The sequence below is a fragment of the Rhamphochromis longiceps genome, linkage group LG23 (assembly GCF_057381845.1).
Source record: "Rhamphochromis longiceps isolate RC_006_pf linkage group LG23, R_longiceps_female_GT1.1, whole genome shotgun sequence".
NCBI lineage: Eukaryota > Metazoa > Chordata > Actinopteri > Cichliformes > Cichlidae > Rhamphochromis > Rhamphochromis longiceps.
The window spans coordinates 27,141,723-27,159,529 of NC_140578.1; the positions used below are offsets into that span (position 1 = coordinate 27,141,723).

Consider the following 17,807-nt stretch of genomic DNA (forward strand, 5'->3'; position numbering starts at 1 on the left):
CTCTGTAAAATTACTGTCTACTGTAAAATAAATAAGTAAAAGAGCGGTTTTATGCACAGACCAGACATTCACCTCCCTATTTATTCAACCGCTGCCCTCCTGCTGCTGCTGGAAATTAAATGAATGCAATTATATAACTTTCCTTCCCAGCTTCTCTAATTTGACATAATGTCACATGCTAAGAACAAAGCTCGTCATCTTTCCTGTCATTTCTGCGATTGTCACCTATTTGAGGTTAAAAATCAGCACAGAAAATCTGATGAAGCAGCTCCATTAGCGGTGGCTCCATCACACTTTGTACAGTGTTTGTTTTATTTATTTATAAAATAAAATAAAACAAAATCTGCTGCCAGGGCTCTGAAATTGTGCATAATATCCATACTGTGAGGTGGTAACCTCACCGTGGGGCGATGGTCTCCCATGCCGCCCCTGCTGCCTAATGCCTGTGATAGTGGAGCAGCTATAAATGGTGGAAAAAATCTTTATCCGAGCTGCCCCGGAGGCAGGCGGTGGGATGCATTTCTAACTGGCAGTGCCCACGTTTTTGGAGTCAGGGAGAAAGATGGGATGGTGGATATGGAGAAGTAGCACTACGTTTAGTTTGTTCAGGTACTTGTTTGTTTTTGTTTTCTTTGTTTTGCTCAGCAGATAGGGTTCAACAACCTTTACTATCAAATCAAAAGAGCCATGAACTACTTGTTAAGTACAGCTGAGCCTACAAGGATTATGAAGAGGTGCAAATAATTTAAGTCTTCACTACATGCGACTACTCTGCAGTGGGCTGTTTATGATTATTAGGGACTTTGCATTTCCATTACTGTAATTTTAAGTTGTTTTAGTTACATTTTTGAAATGATATAATGATGATATAATAAAAATAATAACATTTGTTCAGGCAGAAAAAAGGAGGAAAGCACAACATTTGGTCAAACTAACTGAGACTCTGTCAAACTCAGACTTGATAGTTTCACTTTTAACTGCTACAGTTGCTTTGCATGATTCAAAGTTAAAAAATGATCCTTCTTTATCTCTGTGCAACTCCTGAGTATAGCTCCTGCAACCCCTTGAAAGCAGTCTTTCCTCTTATTGGCTGCTCGTCGTGAAAAGGTTTGAAAGGCAAGCAGGCGGGGCTTCATGGTCCCCCTCTCTGACCTCAGAGATCCGAGGGTAGAAAAAAAACTGTCTGAAACTGAGCTTGTTATTGTTGTTCTGTCCTCCATAGCCACTTATAGTGGTGCTTAACTGAGTTAGCACAGGTTTTATTTTTGTTTCATTTTGACTTTTAAAAAAAAAAAAAAAAATTCAGTTTAGTTTTTATTAGTTTCAGTGTTACTTTTACTCTTTTTGATTATTATCTTAGTTTGGGTTAACTACAATGACCTTGGCACTTGAAAAAGTTGAAATTAGGAAACAATGCAATGAGTTTAAATTTTTTCTCAGTGAGTTGTGATGTTTTTTTTAAGGCTGTTGCAGTATCTCTCTCTCTTTAATCTGAGCTCCTGGACTGATTACGTCACCTAAATGATGCCACCAACACAGACACGATGGTACGCTCGTGCCTTCAAGTCCAGTCTCGTTCCAAAAACTGAGATATGGCGTTGTAACAGGAGATTGGAAAATAAAGGTCTTTTAATATAAAGTAGGTCGAATAGTCTGTGAAAAGTTCCCACTAGAGTCACCTGGATTTTTTTAAACAATAACCTTAGTATATTTAATGAAATCATGCAAAATTTTACCTTCAAATAATGACTAGAGGTCCTGGAAGTACATGGGGCTGGTGAGTAGAAATTTTGTGCGTGTGCATTTTTGAGCCATCATAAATTCATTAGTACAGAGGGTTCTTTCAGGGCTGGTACACACTTTTAAAAACACATTCAAGCTGTTTAACAACTGCAACTGAATCAGTTTTACACCCTCTCCATGTGCCACAATCTGACAGCAAATCGTCTCAGCATCATAGCTTTACACTCACTCATTTTCCATGTGGACTTTTTTGTTTTTCCTCTATTAACGTAGTCATAACAGATACCTATTTGATAAAGTACCATCAGAGGAAGAGCTGCAGCTCCAAACAAGACCTGACGGCTTATAAAACCTTTTCTGCCTGAACCCAACGCGACCCCGAAGTCATGTCAATTCTGTTTATTTCTCTGTGTGCATGTCTAAACTGGACTGGCACTCGTTGTGCTCCCTGCTTATTTCACTGCTCTGCTGCACAACTTTGGAACTGCCTCTGCTCCACGTGCATGGCTTTTCGCGGCAGAGTGTTCAACACCGCTCACGATTAGAAGTTTTTCTCCAACATGTAAAAGCTGCATTTAGTCATGTCTTGAGTCAGTTATCTTGGGAGGGAGAGGAGTGTCAGGTTGCATCAGGAGCAAAAAAAGAGCATTGCCGGGAAGCCAAGAGGCCAGCTCTGCAGACGGCGTTTTGACCTGTGGTCTCAGCCCAAACGTCTTTATTCAAAGCCCATCGCTCATGCTGAGTTTCTTTTTTCTTTTCTTTTTTTTTACATTGCGGGTCGGGCTGATTCCCACACAAACCAGCGCCCCAAACGCCCATACATCACCTCCAATCTATTTCATCTGGGCCGCGGACGCAGATGATAAGTTGATCCTTAGAACAAATTCCATCATAACGAACAATCCTCGCTGCTGGCAGGCACACAAAAAAAGCCTTGATGAATGAGTTGTTTACCTACTTCAGTGCACGCAGTGCTGAGCGCAGGCCCGGCCCGCCAAAATGCCACTTCATTATGAGGCTGCAGAGCAAGAGTGCAGCACAGCCTGCCCCTGTGACCAGGGCCTCGCACACAGGAAATTGGATATTAGTTCCTGTATTCCTCAACAACAGTCGTCAGGCAGAAAATGCTTGGATGGGCTGTTCTCGAGTCTGAAATGTCACCTTTAAACGCCGTTATTGTCCACTGATGACAAGCTCAGGTCCCGGGTTTTTTTTTTTTTTTTGTTGTTGTTGTTGTTTTGCCATATTTCTGCCCTCCACGACCCAGAGATTACTTGTCCTCCGCCATGATATAGGTTGAATCATTGTGGTGTTAACACAACTGGCAACGGCAAGGAGCCAAATATACATTTATTTTTATGAAGCAGTGGCATGTTTTCCAAACTGTGAGGCTGAAATGTGGCCCGTTTGGCAGATGTTGTTGTTGTTGTTGTTGTTGTTTTTCCCCTTGCCTTTTTTCTTTAAACTGTAAGTGTTGCTCTTCAAACTCAGAGGGACAAAAAGACCTCCTGCCACGCAAGCTCAAGGACTTTAAATTAATCAAACACTTCATGGGTTTCACCAGCCAGCAGAGAGAACAAAAAACCTCCGGGCGTTGGCTGGCTTCCTGCCAGAGTGGCTCAGTCGAAATTTCTCTAACATTTGGCAGGTGGTTGGTGGTCATTTCCCACCCAGCATGCACCTCGCTGGCCTGGCGACCGATCGCACCAGAACCATCTCGCTTTGCTAATAAAGAGACGTGCTAGTTCTCGTGATCCTATGTATCCCTCTCTGGACATCTGGGGAGCCATTTGAGTAACAACGTGCAGTAAAAGGAGATGAAATACAAGGTTAAAACCTTTTTAACGTGTTTCATAACTGTTCCTGTAAAAAGTTAATGCTCCGGAGGTTATGTTCCGAGCAACAACAGCAGATCATTTAGAAGAATGCAGCCTTCTCATTGATTTCAATGAAAAAGAAAAAAATCAGTCATCCAGCAAAAATGTGGAGTCTGGCTCAACTTTTGCTGCTAAACAATAAGTCGGCATCCAGCAAAAATAGTTGATTGTTGATAAATCAGAAACTCGAAGGACTGAATTCCTGGAAAATGCAGACTGTTCAGTTGTGCTTGTCGTCTGGCCTGGGACATCTGTAATCTCTCTGGCAGAAAAGTTACAGTTACAGTCTCATAAAGTATATCCCAATGCATCTGTAGATTCTGTCAAACAATTAAATAAAGTTGCATATCGTGGGGACCATAAGGTTGTCTGATTAGGAACTAAACCCTGTAGATGGGTCTTGACCGAAGCCTAGCTAAACAGTCAAAGTCATACAGGCGTAGAGACTGGTCAGCAACAAACTGCGTGTTCTGAGGAATTTTCTTTTTTATTTTCCAACTGTTTGGCCAGTGCTTGCGGGAAGTACAACTGTCGATATGTGGAATTGGTTGCAAAGGTGGTATACTGAAGAGTTGTTGGGACCTTTCATTCACATAATAGGCAACCAATGACATAAACAATGGCGCACCCAAAATCTTCTTGCTGTTGCTTTGGTCACTAGGACCCTGCAACCTCCAGCAACCACTCATCAACCACTTGAGGAACATACATTTTTCTCTAATAAGAGGAGATTGCCAGGGGATCAGTGACCAGTGGCTTTTTGAAGTAAAGAAACTGTGAGTTATGCTTGTAAAATAAGATCAAATTAGAGTGTAATTACTGCTCAGCCGTACATGACGGTATCTCAATTTCTCACATTTGCATTGCTTCAGGCACAAAAGTGCATTTTATTGGATTCATTTAAATTCAGAACTAGATTGACTGAGTCATTAAAACTGGTCCATTTTACCATGTTTAACAGCCACCTGTGGAGCCTTTTCTTATAAATATGATTTACTTACACGTGGTTATACGTTTTCTCATTGCCTTCTGCATCTTCCTGCTGCAACTCTCAAACTCAATGTCTCTCATTTGTGTGCGCCTAAAGTGACCTTTTGGCCTCCTGACAAAAAAAGATTGAATTCTCAATGCGGACTACAGATGATCAGTAATCTCCTCAAGTCGCGGCGTCTCTGCCAAGTTTGGCATCTTTTCCATCCTCTTATTACTCTCTCTCTGTTTGCAGGGTTCTTTGCAGGAATATTTGCATCCTTAGTTTATTTCTCGCCAGTTTTATAGTTCTTTAATAACGGGGAGCTTAATTGCTGTGGGGATGGGATAACATTTTGGAATAACCACTAGCAGGCAGCTGTAGCGAGGGGTGAGGAGAATAGCCCCCAGTGAATTGAGAAGTAGGTCGAGGTGTTTAGACATTTTACTGAAATGTCCGCTGCTAAAGTAGGTCACGGTTAACCTTGATAAATCTCTCGTATGGATGGAAGCGCCCGAGTAAAATCCACTGTGGTCATTTGTGCTCACAAAAAGAGAGGAGAGTGTGAAAGTAGGAAGGAAGTAGCGTTGTTTTTGTTTTCTTTTTTGACGGGGATGACCAATTAAACGTCACAAAAAGTGTTCCAAGGATGAGCTGATGCATGGACTCCATATGAAGTGTAAATGGATGCTTTTCTTTTCCTGTTTAACCCGCGTGAGCTTACCTTCCAGCATAACCTCCCTGACAACCATTACTATCAATTAGCCAGGCGTGTTGATTAAGGCTAAATAGCACACCGCTGCTTTTAGCTGCTTAATTTTCCCTCCTCCGTTCATTACTTTGCTGTTACTCTTTTTTTTTCCTGTGTTTTGGTTCATTTATCTCGACACCCTGACACTTTCATTTACTTCGTAATGAATTAAATATACGTTACCAGCGTCATCGCAAAGAAAGCAGCCTTGCATTAAGAGCGTCTGTAGGCCGACCGACCTCATCACGGGTAAACAAAGTGAGCCCGTGCCGCTTGTGTTTGACATTTCCACACGTGAGATATCTTTGAGGACAGCATCTCTTTATTGCCAGCATGTGTGTTTGTGGGTGGAAGCCCTGTTATTGTATGTCCTTGCACAACCGCTCGGTGACATTATCCACTTTAGTCAACTCTGAGCTGCAACTTAGTCAGAAGATTGATTTCTCTGCTTTATATCCTTCACATCCGCCATGCTACCCGGCAGCTCTCTTGGCCACCTTTGGCGCACAGCGCTATAGACAGCCGGCCTGTACTGTCACCTCATTTCAGAGGAGTGATTGATTTGAGCTCTTAACGGCTGTATTTACAACTCGGCGCTGTATTTGCAGTTCACATAGCTCGCAGCTCTTTGAGGCAAACTGTAATACCTGAATGAAGCTGTTGACGTGTTTCATGGGAGCTAACATCTCAAGAAATAATTCATTTAAATCAGATCCGCCATGACCCCTCAGAATCAGATGAGTTCCCTTTTTGTTTTTAGACTAATTACTGTAGTATATTTAATGAAGTCATGCAAATTTTGCCTCTATACTAAGAATATTTTCTGGGTTACAGGCCTTTGAAGTACATACAGTTGAGTTGAAATTCGGTCCCTGTTAAATTTGAGCATTTTGAGCCCTCGTAACTTCATAGACATACAAATCAACTTTAAACTCATTCCAAGTTTGAGCAGCAGTATCATAGGTTTAGTACTTTCTGCGCGAGTTTAATTTTGGTGATGTGTAAAAACAGAAGCACCCATTGGCACGACGGATGTGTGATCTGATCATTCACTCGAGAAAACCAAAAGTACATTTTTGGTTAAACTAAAAAAAGTCACCATGTGGGATAGGTGGCTGCTCAAAATAAGCTGTACCATCTGAAAGGTCTCCATGTTTTCTTTTTGTTTTTATGTTGTTGTTTTTTACTTACATTGACACCAGGCGCATCATCTGGCTGGAAACAAAAGAAAAAAGAAACACTGTAAGAAATCATGAGGTGAGGTGCTGATGTAGGTGCAGCACCGTAGTTTCAATACATACGTTTATAACATCTCTACATCATCATTGATATGTTTTTTTTAAACCCTAACCCCTTTATTTGCTTTTGTTTAAGAAAAACTGTCAGCAATAAGTTGCGTAAAAATACCAGATATAGCAAAAATATTACAAATGAAAACTCATATGTGCAAATTGATATTTAATTTCTTTTCTTTATTTAAATTTGTCAAAGGTTAACTAAAACCTCAAAATTACAAAAATAAATAAATTCTGGCAATCATTTCGTGGTTCAGGCTTCACTGTGGCAAATTTCACCCCATTGTCCTTGGAAACTTGGAAAAGTTTCACACTATGAAGGGAAAAGCTGGCATGACTACATGTAACAAATCTTGAGTGTCCGTTTTTAAAAAATAAATTAAATAACAAAATCAAAAATAATGCTTTAAAATATATGAACAAAGTGTAATATTGATCGTAATTAAATCACTCAGATGCTGCCAGTAAACTTTCAATAAAGCCCTGTCCACATATAAGGCTATTTAAAATTACATTCAGAGCTCAGTTGCTTGGGTTACACGAAGACCCTAACATATTGTCCATCCCTATCAGTCAGCAGTATCCTTGGATCTCATTGGTATCCATTTAAGTAGCTCACCTCAAAAATGAGAGAAGTTGAACTCGGGATTCGCCCTTGTTGTGTCACTTGAAGACGCACAATATTGCCGTTTTTCTACCAATGCATTGTTGGCACAGTTCCAGTGTTATCCCCACTGGTTTAAGAACCACTTGCTTCATGGTGTTCCCAGTGGACACCTTATAGATGAAAGTGCTCCAGTGCTGATCCCAAGCACAGGAGCTTCCATAGCGAGTAAAAGTGTTCTATGACCACTTTTACCTTAGTTTTTGTGTTTATCCACTTGAAAAGTCCCCACTAACATGCTGTCGCTGATGGAAAACAACAAGTTTTTGTTCCAGCACGTCAACACAAATAGACTGCTGACACTTTGGCTTCAGATACCGAACCGAGCGTAGCGTAGCATAGCAGATGTTACACCCTTATTATTCACTCTAAGCCCTTAAGGTTCGATATTCAGATTGACAGTGTAAAGAATGAATGGAAAGCACCACAGATTTGGTCAAAAAACAGTTGGTCTCACAGCTGGAGCAACATTATTATCATTTTAGCCATTTTCAAAAAAGATAAAGTCAAAACATGAGTTGTTTAAGCTTCTCTTTGCCATAAACGGCAAGATAGCGGGTAGATTGGTGTTTGGTCTCACAAATCAACCTTATCTCAAACTTGTGAGCCATTTTTTTTTTTTACTCTCTTCTGGGCTTTATTTATCCAACTGGAGTGCACAAGTATGCAGCAATGTTTGCTCTGTGCTGAACGCTTGTTTTATTAAGACTTCCTTGTAATGAAGTTGCTTATCAGGCTGCCTGCACTCAGTGGAAACCATCCCATGCTTGATAGAAACTGCATTTTCCAAGCACCGCGACGTGACGTCCACGGGGGATCAGTGCTAGCACAGCTAATGCAGTCGCACCAGAAGTGGCTAATGAGCTAACCTTCCGCTTTACCTCGGCGTACCTCTCCATCATTAGCGCCTTCAGCTCCCACGAGAGGCCAGTGAGGCGAGTGGTGCATTCATCCCCATCTAGGAAGCAGAGAAATAATAGAAAGCAGGCGCCATACAGTGAACACTTAAACTGCTAAAGGGCTGATTGGAGTGGATAAGTGTAGCAAAACACCACCAGGGATTTTGCCATTTGTATTTAGATGCATGCGTAACATCATAGGTTATTCAAGGATAGGATCTTTCAGGGAAAGCATCAACTCGCCTTCCTTATCTGTCACTGCCTTCAGGGAATCTGCGGTTGGAAAATTTGGTCTTCCCACCTTTATTTATTTATTTTTTTGGTTGGTTTTTGGTTCATCATTCTTCGCCGGTCAAAGAAAACAAATTTCCTTTCCTTTTTTTTTTTTTTTTTAAATTTTCCCCTCAACCTCCAGATGTGGCTTGGAACCCAACTGCAACCAAACAACAACCTAAAGGCATGATGGGATGTCTGAAGGGAGTGTTGCTTTTGCTGTGTTTTATGCAAATGTATAATGGCTGTGACAGGAAAACCAGGCTTTTCAACAACTCTTTGTCACGTATAATCCCCACTGCAGATGTGAATGTTTTGCTGAAGGGTGTCTTGGCAGGAGTTTGTGTTTTCAGGGGGAAGAAAAAAAAAAGTTGTTAATTTGGCCGGCTCAAGCATCGACATTTACCAATCTTGTTTACCTTAATTTGGCACGATCGCTGCAGTTGAGTAGGTTTTTTTTTTTATTATTATCTTGAAAAGGAGTGAAATGCACATAGATACAAACCTAGAAAGTTTTAAATGTGTTTATTTGTGGGAGGAGTAGGAGGGTTGGGAGGGAAAATGAAGACCGCATAAACCACACGTCAGATGAGGCAATCTTCCCCGTGGCGTTATTTCTGCTATAATGCACGTTAGGGCAAATTCCTTTTTTCCCCCCTGTACAGTCACATATCCGTGACTTTATTCCACTGTAGATTTTTTTCCTTTGCATCATTACACATTAGCATACTGCATACTTATTTTTCCTGTGCTTGTGTTATTTTTGTTTTGGGGGGGGGGGGGGGGTTAAGGCTGAAAGGCAGTACGCAGTGTACATCTTGGCATTTTCTCTGAAGTTGGCTAGATGTTCCGTTTTCTTGTCAAAGCAACCTTTGAGAACAAACTGAGGTCAGGATAAAGTAAAAGAGCTGCAGCAGTTCGCAGGAAACTAAATTCTGATGTTTGTGTTAATTGCTGTTGGAAGCAGCCACCAGACTCCATTGACAAAAACAGCAATTTTACTCCTAAAGACACATTTACAATAACGAGTGTTTGTTTGGGTAAGCTGGGATGGTTTGGTTTCTTTGAAGTGGTTTTTGTACAGAAACGCCTGTGGTTCATGGGTGAAAGTAAAAAAAAAAAAAAACAATTTTAAGAAATTCAGGTGTGTGCTGTTTTTAGGTCATTTTCTCTGTTTTACTTTTCCACTGGAAGCTGAAACCATTTTATTGCTCTCTGGGCTCCATTAACAAAAGTAGTAATTTTACTATTAAGAACACAGGAGTCGATGGTTTACCGCTGCCTGTTTTCCTTGCACCATGGAATGATTAGAATAGTTTTAAAAGCCTAATTTGAAAGTGAACCCAACGCTAAATGAATACCAGTGGACAGGCAACCATAGGCAAAATAAAAAAGGATATAGTTCTTTGTTATACCAACTGTCTGGTGCTGGAGGAACGGCACTGGACAACAAAGTTGACTTCACATGCACTGTCCCAAGCCTTTTCTCCCAGTTTTGCAGCTTTTGCACCATCACGGCAAGGCCGAAGACATAACTGTACCATCATGTCATCGAATCAGAGACTCACAGATAGATGTTGCAACAATTTGAAAACATTGTTATTGTTGTTACAGTGGTCATCTACCAATCAGCAGACTTGTGTTTAGATTTCCATGTATGCCAAAGTATCCTCAAGCAAGATACTGACCCTCGAGTTGCCTGGGATGCATCTGTCAGAGTGTGAGTGTGTGAATGTTAAAATATATGTTCTTGTATAAATGAGTGTGTGAATGGATGAATAAGGAGTGGAGTGGGGGCCATAAATGGAAACAATAGCCCACTCTACAGAATAAATGCCTTATGTAACACAACATCAAACTAACATCCTCTAAGTCATGGAAACGTATTGATGTATCTTAAAGTCATTTATTGTTGGAATGTGCAGCTGGAGAATTGCTTTATATAATCCAACACCAACTTACACTGTATTGCCAAAAGTATTCACTTATCCATCCACATCAGTAGCTCAATGAATTGCAGCGTGGTACCGTGATAGGATGCCACATGTGAAAAAAGTCCAGTCATGAAATTTCCTCATTACTAGATTTTCCACAGGCCACTATTAGTGGTATAGCAAAGCAACTCAGCCACAAAGTGGTAGGCCATGTAAAATCACAGAGCGGGGTCAGCAGGTGTTCTGGTCGCCAACACTGCAGATCTCCAAATTCATGCGGCCTTCAGATTAGCTTAGAACCGGTGCGTAGAGAGGAATGTGTTTCCATGGCTGAGCAGCTGCAGCCTTACATCACCAAGCACAGCGCAACGCATTGGATGCAGTGGTGTAAAGCATGCTGCCACTGGACTGTAGAGCAGTGGAGACACATTCTCTGGAGTGATCAATCACACTTCTCCGTCCAACATTCCAATGGACGGGTTCAGGTTTGGCGGTTGCCAGGGGAACGGTACTAAACGATATTTGACTGCTTTGTGCAAAGTGTAAAGTTTGTTGGAGGGGGGATTGTGGTGTGGGGTTGTTTTTCAGCAGTTGGGCTCGGCCTCTTAGTTTCAGTGAAAGCAACTCGTGCACTAATGCTTCAGCATACCAAGACATTTTAGACAATTTCATGCTCCCAACTTTGTGGGAACAGTTTGAGGATGGCCCCTTCCTGCTCCAACATGACTGCACACCAGTGCACAAAGCAAGGTCCATAAAGACATGGATGAGCGAGTTTGGTGTCGAAGAACTTGACTGGCCTGCACAGAGTCCTGACCTCAACCAGGTAGAACACCTTTGAGATGAATTAGAGTGGAGACTGTGAGCCAGGACTTCTCACCCAACAATGTCTGACCTCACAAATGCGCTTCTGGAAGAACGGTCAAGGATTCTCATAAGCACCCTCCTAAACCTTGTCTTTGAGGAAAGCCTTCCCAAAAGAATTGAATTGTACTGCTATGTAACTCATGAACATGCATTAAAATTGATTGCTGTAAAAGTTGCTGGTAACATTAGCTACCATATAGAAAAGTACAGTTGTTTAGTTTTTTTTGAGAACCAATTATTTCAGCTTTGCTCATTCAGCAGCCCCAACTATCTTTCTCCTCTCACTCCCTCTTTACTTGAGCCATTTCCTTTCAATCACGCAGACAGCACTTCACAGTTGCACCTGTTGCTGTGAAATAGTTTGGGGCTTCATGGGAAATGGATTTGACGAGAGAGAAAATGCTGTCGGTGCTGGTAAGAGGCAGCGTGACCTCGCCTGCCAGTAAAGTAGCCATTCTCCTCTCACTTCCATCTGCAGCTGTTAATGTCGTTGAAAAGAGACCTGCGACGCTTCTGGGGGACCCGGCTGGCATTAACTGGCTTTACTTAAGCAGCCATTTTATTGAAAAATACATGATATTTCTAAAGTTAACCTCCATTACGCAAGCTAAGCTCTAATTTCTGAAAGCTACTGTGACTGCAGACACGGTCAGGACTCTTCTCCTCTGCGACGTGATTTCACTGGCAGAGGAGAGCGGATAATGATCCCATAAATTGGAACATTATTTTCTATTTGTCCGCTTTTTTCTTAAATTACAGTGTGCTTTTGAGACATTAAAAGCAGCAATAAACAAAAGGCAATTAGGTCAAGAGCGCAAATCCTACAAGGGTGGAACAATTTAACAAAAACAAAAAAACAGACAATTAAGAGTGAATTAAACGGGTATAAAGAGATAAATAACAAATCCTGTTTGTTTAAAAATGTCCAGCTAACAGCCTCTACTTTAGTGGCTTTTCTCACTCTTCATCCGAAAGGCCACAAATCTCACTAATTGCACATTTAGCAGCAACAAAAAACAGAAGCCATGTATCATTTGTATATCTGCTGAATGTTGACTCCAGAGTTGGATACCAGTGCCTCATTTTAATAGCTTTAATTGACTTATATAAACAGACTGAGGTAGCTCAGAGCCTTTTGACAGCGCACACCATTTCCATGTCTTTGAAATTGTATTTATCTGTTGTATTGTGGTCTGACAAAGATTTTCATCAATATGAATCCTATATATAAAAGCTTACAAGATTACCAATTGGTTGAGGCAACACTGATTGTCTCAAGGTGCTTTACATTTTAAGGTGGAGACCCTCCAATAACACAGAGAAAACCCCAACAATCAGATGACCCCCTTTGAACAAGCACCTGGCAACAGTGGGAATGAAAAACTCATTTTTAACTGGAAGAAACCATCAGCAAAACCAGGCTCAGGGAGGGGCAGCTATCTGCCATGACTGGCTGGGGGTGAGGAGGGGGACAGGACAAAGACACACTGTGGAAGAGAGCTAAAGCTTAATAATGACTAATGATTAAATGCAGAGTGGTGTATAAGCGCACACATACAACCTGATTAATAGACTTGCGAATGTTGTACCATGGAAACCTGGCTTTGTACAATCAGCGTCAAGTACTGTAGTACAAAGCAGCAGTATGGAGGCCTTGACACCCCTAATTTCTTTATATTTTGCTAGGAAAATACGAAATGGGTGCAAGCACATATGCAAAGATACAGGGAAATAGAGCATATAAGGCATATACACCTCTGCAAATATATTTGCAATCAGTGGCTGTCGGGTAACTCTAGCAAAGATTTTTGTTTTTTTGCTACATCTCGACAGCAAATGGCAGCAAGCTGGCTGTGGAAGGTAGAATTCAACAGAAATGCGTAAAACGAAAAGGAAATTTAGCATAAAGGAGCTCAGAAACTCTTTCGGTTTCATTTCATGGCTTAAAAACTGAATGGACAAATTTAGAGGACTAAGAGTCAAAATTTCTTTATTTCACTTTGTAGCAGCACAAACCAAATAATGTGGGAAGTAATCTTTGTTTCCTGTGTGTCTGGGCTGTTTAGCTTGCAGCGCCAGGAAGCAGGCAAACAGCGGCTGACTATCCTCAGACTTGTCAGCAGTCTAAACTGGACTAAATCTCTGACAGGTGATGAGAGGCAGCGGCAGCAATGCTAAACTGACAAGCTGTCATGCAGTTATTTCCCTGGATATCAGTTTGTTGCCTGCAGGCTTCATCCGCAGGAAATCAGAGTCCCTTTTATTTTGGCGGGGATAGAAGTCGATCGTCCCTGCTCTGCTTTTGTTTGTGGACAGGAACTTTTGTTTTTTTGTTCCTCCAGTAACTGCCATTTTTATTTTTTTAACGCTTTTATTTTTCATTGGTGTATTGATTCAGAGGCATTCTGGGAGTCCACATAGAAAAGTACCAGAGAAGTGAATTTTTATTATTGAGAAATGTTTTATGACTTCACTTCATTTTATATGTGGAGGCTGTAAAGAAATGTCCTTCCACCAGTTATTGATACACAGCTAAATTATCTTCTTTGTCAGTGACAAGGAAGGAGAGCAACTCTTACACCTCGCAGCCACAGCGGTTGTAAATTTCCTCATTCAAAAGTTTCTTTCATGAGTGTTTGAGACTTCACCTGACAACATGTTTGATAGAGTAATTTATCTTCCCCTGCAAGAGTCAACAATGCTCTTCTTCAAATTAAAAGGAAAGAAATTAAAGAATAACCTCTTTGTCCTCTCCAGGCGCCATCCTGGGACGCTCAGAGACGCAGGAGTGCGCCTACTACAACTCCAGCTGGGAGAAGGAGCGGACTAACCGCAGCGGCATCGAACCCTGCTATGGCGAGAAAGACAAGAGGCGGCACTGTTTCGCCACATGGAAAAATGTCTCCGGGACTGTGGAGATTGTCAAGCAGGGATGCTGGTTGGATGATGTCAACTGCTACGACAGGTAAGCAGGAAACATTTACGGGGAGGGTAAAAAAGCATTTTAAAGATATGCTGAACAAATATGTGAGTTTTACTGCTTTGGTGTGGTCAGCTGTGTGTTAAACTGCCATTTATTGTGGCTGGACGTGGCTTTAGTTGAAAGGTTGAACATCAAACAACCAATCAACCTTCAATCATCATCCAACCTGCCAATTATTCTCTCTCCCTATCCACCCACCAACCAATCGACAACACTACCTACCTAACTACCCAACCAGCTAGCCACCCAATCATTGACTCTATCAGTCAAACAAATTACCCTCCTACCAGGCAATCGACCAGACCCCCTACCCACCAACCCACTCTGCATACCAACCAATTATTCCAATAGTTACCTGCCCACTGCCACCCTGGCTTCCTACCTATCAACTAACCACCACATGTAATTACCACTACACCTGTTTATCCGCCCACTTACCTTCTTACATTGCTACCTATCTAGCTTTTCAACCATCACACCTGCCTACCCACTGAATCAACCTATCTATGACACTTGTGTATCCACCTGCCTCCCTCCTTTGTTTCCTTATTATTTCCTTATTATTTTAATATTCATTGCACTTCAGCTTCCAGTTTGCCTGCCTAATATCTGTCTAACATGAGAAATTAAAGAGGGAAAAAAAAGCAAAATTTGGGGGTTGTTTTATCTGATAAAATTGAAGTAGGTCACATGACTTTGGTTTAATATTGAGGGGGAAAAAACAACCATCTAACTTCCCATTTTGGTTTCAGATAACAGTCTGGCTGAAGTAACAGTGCAAAAAGGAAACAAAGAAAATTATTTTTGTTTATTTATTTATATTATAATTCGTCTTTGATTACCACATGCATAACATATTACTGGGAAAGCGGAGTGTGTCTTAGTAGGTACTGTGGACTAAATGACCTGCTATAGTCATAGTATAAGCACACAGCAAGCATCATTGATGGGCATGTAGGGCAAATTTGGATTATTTTGAACTGCGAATCATGCATAGCTACTCTAATAGGGTCCAAGAATAAAAATATGGATGTTAGCAGAATAGTCCCACTTTAAGATTTACATTGTTCAAACAGTGCAGTGGTTTCCTAATAACCTTCCCACGCCTGTCTAAACTTTAAATAAAATACAGGACACTGTATAAAAAACACTGAGTATATACAATAAAGTGGCTTTATAAATAGCAAGCAGAATAGCTCATGAAGTCCAGTTAAAGTAAATAAACTGTAGTTTGATTACATTTCTGTGTATTTACATTTGGGTTTTTGCATCCAGCAGACTCCCTTTAACCTTAAAAACATAAGAAATCTCAGCTGATGATTTTAAGGGAACTTTCTGCTGTCACTAGAAGGTTGCATGGTATAAAATAGTAGTTAAATTCCCATCAGTAAGTAACAGAATACGGGAAATATCAAACTTTAACCAGACATGCGTGCGCTCTAAGAGGGTGAGCTTTTAATGGTGGCAGGGGTTGTTGCTGAGAAGCTGCCCATTAATTTCTGCACTGCCTCTGAATCAGGACAAAAGCAGCAGCCTCAACTCTAAATACATTTAAAATCACCTTGAGCATAATTTGTGTCCCTGTGTGAGATTCCACATCCAAATGGCTGCATTTTAATTACCACGCGCGAGGGAGCCTGAACCACAGCGTGAATTATGCGTCCACATCCAGGACGGTAAACAGATGATGATGATAATAAGAGATTATTATAGTTTGTCCCAGAGTAAAGCATCACCCTGGCCGCGGATACCGGTTTGAGCCAGTTCTGTTTTCCTTTTTGATTCCCGAACGATAAAGTTGTTGTCGGATGTGTAGCCCGCACAGTTCGGGGTACCTCTGCTCAGACGGCGCCGCCTCACCTCCCTGGAGAGTCCAGAGCAAATCGAGGGCGGCTGCCACTTCCTTTGGCTTTTATCTGATGGCTGCGTGAGTGTGAGAAGAGAGAGCAAGCGCGATTGTCGGCATCCATGTTCGCATGTGTAGGAGTTATTTTATAAATGTTTTGTTTCATGTCCTCTGTTGCAGCAGCGAGGGAATGGAAAGCGGTGTTTGTTTGTTGTGTGTGTTTTCTTTTTTTCTTTTTTTTGCGTAACGTCTCCTGGAGTGAGTGCATGTTCAAAATAGCTCCCATGTCCTTTTGCAGTGCATGGAGAGGATTGAGTGTTTCTGATTTCCACCTCTGTGTCCTCTGCAGTAACGAGTGTGTGGAGAGGAAGGAGAGTCCCGATGTTTTCTTCTGCTGCTGTGAAGGCAACATGTGCAACGAGAGGTTCCTGTACGCCCCTGAAGCGCCCCCGCAGAGCGACCCGCACCATTCGACCGCCTACAGTATGTACAGTCCAGCACGCTCACTGAAAATGACGACTTCTCAGCGGGCGCAAACGCTTTCTTTTAGTCAGAGCTGCAGTTTGTTTGCTAGGCTTGAGCTTAATGCTTTAATATATGTTTAATGAGTTCCTGGAAAGTTGTAAGTTCATGCTATATGCTATTAATCTTTTCTGAGTTACAGGCACTCGAACTGCACAAGGGTTGGTCCATATTTGGCACTGAGCATCAGCCAGAGCTCTTTTCAATGCTTGTTGCTTTTACTCACTTCACTGAACTTTAGAGGGGAGCATCCAGTTGCTGTGTTCAGTGCATTGTCCTCATCTGCCGGTGTACACTCAGATCTTGCTTTGATCCTGAGATATTTTTTTTAGGTTTATGAAAAACGTATTCAGGGCTTGATCCCTGCAATAGGTCCAAACTATTATATACAACATGCGGACATCAATACTTCTCATTATTAGTAATGATGTCTTAATATCTATTATCCATATTGCGGTTGAGATGCCTCTTTGGTTCATCAGTCAGGTGCTCTCCGGTAAGGCGCCACTTGACTTTGCGTTTTTGATTTGAGTGTAGTGATGTGAACATCCTCTATTTTTGTAAAACAACATAAATAGGATGTTCAGTGTTTCTCACACTGTGGGACCAGGAGGAAAATATGGAGTAAAATTAAGTGGAATGGTAGCAATTGGCTGGGTCTTTTTGGAGTGAAAAATCATATTAAGAGTTTTAACTGTCATTTCAATTAAATTCGACTTGGAACTTTTTTTAAAATGTCACTGAATGCGAAGCAGTCACACAGGCGTAGAGATGAGGCTGTGACTCCCTGGCAACCTCTGGTCACTGAGGTAAAATGTGTATTCCTCCACCAGTTGCCGAGCGGTTGCTGGAGTTTGTTGGTAATCATTACCATGAAATCGATTGTTTTAGTGAATCATCCTATTTGCAATCTTTTGCTTCCTTTGGCTAATAGCAGATCGCTATGATCGCCTATAGTTTGCATGAAAGATCGCCAATTTGTCTCCAACTTCTTGCTGAGCAATAATGAAACTTCAAAATAAAAAAGTGCAATGGAAACAGAACACATAAAAGTGCCTTACTACTTACTGTTTCAAATGGTGCAACTTTTACTTTGAGGTCAGAAGATACCAGCTTCACCACCACTCTGCAAGCAGTTGGCAAGTGTTTGCAGACAAGTCGCCATCTTCTGTGCAAACAACAG

General features: G+C 41.4%; 1 protein-coding gene across 1 annotated transcript in view; it reads left to right on the forward strand.

Annotated features, from left to right (window-relative positions):
• The window catches only part of LOC146642080 (activin receptor type-2A), an 83,412-nt gene that overhangs the window by 25,126 nt on the left and 40,479 nt on the right, over nt 1-17,807 (forward strand). Inside the window, exons 2-3 of the mRNA XM_085398809.1 lie at nt 14,031-14,238; nt 16,452-16,585. Coding sequence (XP_085254935.1) covers nt 14,031-14,238; nt 16,452-16,585 — 342 coding nt within the window. The remainder of the gene's footprint in view (nt 1-14,030; nt 14,239-16,451; nt 16,586-17,807) is intronic.